The sequence below is a fragment of the Pan paniscus genome, chromosome 20 (genome assembly GCF_029289425.2).
Source record: "Pan paniscus chromosome 20, NHGRI_mPanPan1-v2.0_pri, whole genome shotgun sequence".
NCBI lineage: Eukaryota > Metazoa > Chordata > Mammalia > Primates > Hominidae > Pan > Pan paniscus.
Genome location: NC_073269.2, coordinates 19,855,065 through 19,859,617, shown reverse-complemented (window position 1 = coordinate 19,859,617; position 4,553 = coordinate 19,855,065). Strand labels below are relative to the sequence as shown.

The following is a 4,553-nucleotide window of genomic DNA, read 5'->3' as shown; positions in this document are numbered from 1 at the left end:
AGCTTCCTGAGTAGCTGAAACTACAGGCATGCAGCACCATGCTTGGCCAAAACCTCTAATCAGATTAATCAATTTGTATTTTTCTGGTCCAGATCTTATTTTATATTTAACCATCCACTCATCTATTTTTCTACTCCATTTGACAAATATCATGTAAACATGAACTCCTTATCAATAACTGTGCTAGGCATTGTGATTGCAAAAATGGGTGAGACATTGCTCTGAAATTCAAAGAACCCATGTTGTGAAAGAGTAGAAAAGTTAAGTAAAGTTGGTGTGACTGAAAGGAAAGTGAATCAGATAAAAAAAGGAGGAAACTCTTTGAGTTATTTTTATTCACGTAACCTCAAAAAACATCTCTGTAAATGAGTTTCCAGGGCAACAAGTCCAAAATAGGGACATATCTCATTGCTTCTGAGGGTATATATTTAACATGTAAGATTTGATACATATATTTTTAACTCAAATCAGGCCGGGCATAGTGGCTCATGCCTGTAATCCCAGCACTTTGGGAGGCTGAGGCAGGCAGATCACTTGAGGTCAGAAGTTCGAGAACAGCCTAGACAACATGGTGAAACTCTGTCTCTGTTAAAAATACAAAAATTAGCCGGACGTGGTGGTGCATGCCTGTAGTTCCAGCTACTCAGAAGGCTGAGGCAGGGGAATTGCTTCAACCCGGGAGGTGGAGGTTGCAGTGAGCCGAGATGGCGCCACTGCACTCCAGCCAGGGCGACAGAGGGAGACTATCTCAAAAACAAAAACAAAAAACAAAACAAAAAACAAAAACAAAAAACAAAATCCAAATCATTACTAAAGATAACAGAGAAAACACCAGGTTGTATTCATACAAAGTTAAGATTACTGGTTAGAAAGTCAAAAAGGGTGATCCTATATAACTTTATTAGCAGTAGCAAGGGCAGGAAACGTTCCAAAGGAAGATGCAAGGGAAGAGATGCTTTAATATGTATAAAAGAAGGCAGGGTGCGGTGGCTCATTGCCTGTAATCCCAGCACTTTGGGAGGCAGAGGCAGGTGGATCATGAGGTCAGGAGTTCGAGACCAGCCTGACTAACATGGCGAAACCCCATCTCTACTAAAAATACAAAAACTAGCCAGGCATGGTGGTGGGTGCCTGTAATCCCAGCTACTCCGGAGGCTGAGGCAGGAGAACCACTTGAACCCGGGAGGCGGCAGTTGCAGTGAGCCGAGATCGCACCATTGCACTGCAGCCTGGGTGACAGAGTGAGACTCCTTCTTGAAAAAAAAAAAAAAAAAGTGGCTGGGCACGGTGGCTCATGCCTGTAATCCCAGCACTTTGGGAGGCAGAGGCAGGTAGATCATGAGGTCAGGAGTTCGAGACCAGCCTGACTAACATGGTGACACCCCATCTCTACTAAAAATACAAAAAATTGGCCGGGCATTGTGGCGCATGCCTGTAATCCCAGCTGCTAAGGAGGCTGAGGCAGGAGAATTGCTTGAACCTGGGAGGCGGAGGTTGCAGTGAGCCGAGATCACGCCATTGCACTCCAGCCTGGGCGACAGAGCAAGACTCCGTCTCAAAAAAATGCATAAAAACAGAAGTTGAAATATTGGCTGAAAGAGGCCAGTCTGGCCTCAGTATTGTGTTCACTGCAATTCATGAGAGCATAGCAATGGTCCCCTCTTTGAGAGACGTTGCCCTGAGGAGGAGTTTCCCCAGTGACCCCTTCATGTCCCTGTTCCTCAGGCTGTAGATGAAGGGGTTCAGCATGGGGGTGACCATGGTGTACATCACCGAGGCTGCCAGACTTGTCCTAGAAGGTGGTGTAACTGCAGAACTGAGATAGACCCCAAGGCCAGTGCCATAGAACAAGCTGACCACTGAGAGGTGGGAACCACAGGTGGAAAAGGCTTTGTGCTGGCCTCTGGCAGATGATACTCTTAGGACAGAGGAGAAAATCTGAGAATAAGAGAATAGGATTCCACAGAGAGGAAAAACACCCAGGACAATGGTCACAAAATACATCACGATGTTATTGATGAAGGTGTCAGAACAGGCCAGCTTCAGGACTTCGGAAGGATCACAAAAAAAGTGCGGAATTTCCATATTTGTGCAGAAGGACAGCCTCAAAATGGTCAAGGTCTCAAGCAAGGAACCCATGACACTGATGCACCAGGACCCCAGAACCAGCAGTCCACAGAGCTGGGGGTTCATGATGACCATGTAGTGCAGGGGGTAACAGATGGCCACGAAGCGGTCATAGGCCATCATGGTCAGGAGCAAATTGTCCAGGCATCCAAATGCAATGAAAAAAAACATCTGAGTGAGGCAGCCTGCAAAAGTGATCATTTTGCTTTGTGTTTGGATATTCACCAGCATCTTTGGGACAGTCGTGGATGTGAAACAGATGTCAGCAAAGGACAGGTTGGAGAGGAAGAAGTACATGGGGGTGTGGAGGTGGGAGTCTGAGCTGATGGTCAGGATGATGAGCAGGTTTCCGATGATGGTAACCAGGTACATGGAGAGGAACAGCCCACGGAGGAGAAGCTGCATGTCAGAGTCCTCTGCGAATCCCAGGAGGAGAAAGTTTCCAACTTCTGTTTGGTTTCCTCTTTCCATGGGGCCGCTGGGTTTCCTGAGAAGGAGGAAAAAAAACCAGCCACACAAAATTTACTCCAAATAAGCATTCCCCAGAATGACTGCAATATCCTTTATTCAAACCCAGGGAACTCAAGAAATCATGCATTTTGGCTAATTATTGGATTTCTTTGCCGACAAGTTACAGTTACCATTGCTACCTGGAGAAGACATCTCTACATCATTGGTCCTCAAACTGTGGTTCCTTGAACAGCCGCATCAGCATCACCTGGGAACTCATTAGACATGTGCCTTATCATGCCCACCTGACCAACTGAATCTGATACTCTGGGTATGGAGCCAGCATTCTGGTGTTAGTTTTTGTTTGAGATGGAGTCTCGCTCTTTCGCCCAGGCTAGAGTGCAGTGGCACAATCTTGGCTCACTGCAACCTCCGCCTCCCGGGTTCAAGTGATTCTCCTGCCTCAGCCTCCAGAGTAGCTGGGATTACAGGCATGTACCACCACACCCAGCTAATTTTTGTAGTTTTAGTAGAGACAGGGTTTCACCATGTTGGTCAGGCTGGTCTCGAACTCCTGACCTCGTGATCCTCCTGCGTCGGCCTCCCAAAGTGCTGGGATTACAGGCATGAGCCACCACGCCTGGCCTTTTAATTTTTATTAATTAATTTATTTTTTTTGAGACAGAGTCTCACCCTGTTGCCCAGGCTGGAGTGCAATGGTGCAATCTCAGCTCACTGCAACCTCTGGCTCCCAGATTCAAGCAATTCTCATGCCTCAGCCTCCTGAGTAGCTGGCACTACAGGCGCACACCACCACGCTGAGGTAATTTTTTTTTTTTTTTTTTTTTTTTTTTTGTATTTTTAGGAGAGACAGGGTTTCTCCATGTTGGCCAGACTGGTCTCAAACTCCTGACCTCAGATGATCCGCCCGCCTCAGCCTCCCAAAGTGCTGGCATTACAGGCATAAGCCACCGTGCCCGGCCTGCATTCTGGGTTTTAATAAGCCCTCTAGGGAATTCTGATGCACACTCAAGTTTGAGGACTATTGCTTCAGCGCTTGCCTGTATCCCTAAGCAATCCTTCCCACCGCAGCATCCCTGGTGGCTGCTCTTGCCCTTTCTGCCTAAGGCATGGGGATTAGGAAATCAGGCAATGAGAATTCCCTAATTCTAGGCAGATTGTCAATCCTCAGAAGGCTTTTTCTTCTATTGTGCTGCATTCCTGTAATTTATTTTTCATTTTGTTTTAGAGACAAGGTCTTGCTCTGTTGCCCAGGCTGGAGTGCAGTGGCGCCATCCTAGCTCACTGCAGTCTCGAACTTCTGGGCTCAAGTGATCCTCCTGCCTCAGCCTCCCAAGTAGCTGGGACTACAGGTGCAAGCCACTGTGCCCAGTTGTAATGTCTACATGTTAAATCCTCTGGATCTTGGATGCCCCTTCTGCTAAAAAATAATAACCACTGTTTTTAATCATCATTGTTTACATTTCATTTATATTATCAATCTCCCTACCTAAACTCAACAAAAATGGAACTTTGAAATAGAAAAGCCCTAGAGTTTCTAGATATAGAATTAAATTTTATCCCCATTTTCCATCATCTGATTCCATCAGATCAAAATATTCTGCCATACGGAAATGGCTCTTTAAAACTTGCCCATGTTGGACATTTACTTACTTTCTAAGTTTTCTTAAAGACAAAGAAAGTTTTTGATTAATTATAATTTTATATTTTCTTCTCTTAGGATAATCTGTAAATGGCCTTTCTCAGTTTTTTTTTTTTTTTTTAATTAAGACATTTCCGGCCGGGCGCGGTGGCTCACGCCTGTAATCCCAGCACTTTCGGAGGCCAAGGTGGGCGGATCACGAGGTCAGGAGTTCGAGATAAGCCTGGCCAACATGTTGAAACTCTGTCTCTAATAAAAATACAAAAATTAGCTGGGCGTGGTGGCACACACCTGTAGTCCCAGCTACTAGGGA

The 4,553-nt window shown here is 45.8% G+C and overlaps 1 protein-coding gene across 1 annotated transcript; it reads right to left on the bottom strand.

The window, feature by feature from the left end:
- Positions 1–366: 366 nt before the first annotated feature.
- LOC100976323 (olfactory receptor 7C2) lies at positions 367–3,990 on the bottom strand. The gene has a single exon (XM_003813594.4). It carries the CDS (start codon positions 2,596–2,598, stop codon positions 1,636–1,638), a length of 963 nt encoding a protein of 320 aa, XP_003813642.3. The 5' UTR covers positions 2,599–3,990; the 3' UTR covers positions 367–1,635.
- Between the last annotated feature and the right edge of the window lie 563 nt (positions 3,991–4,553).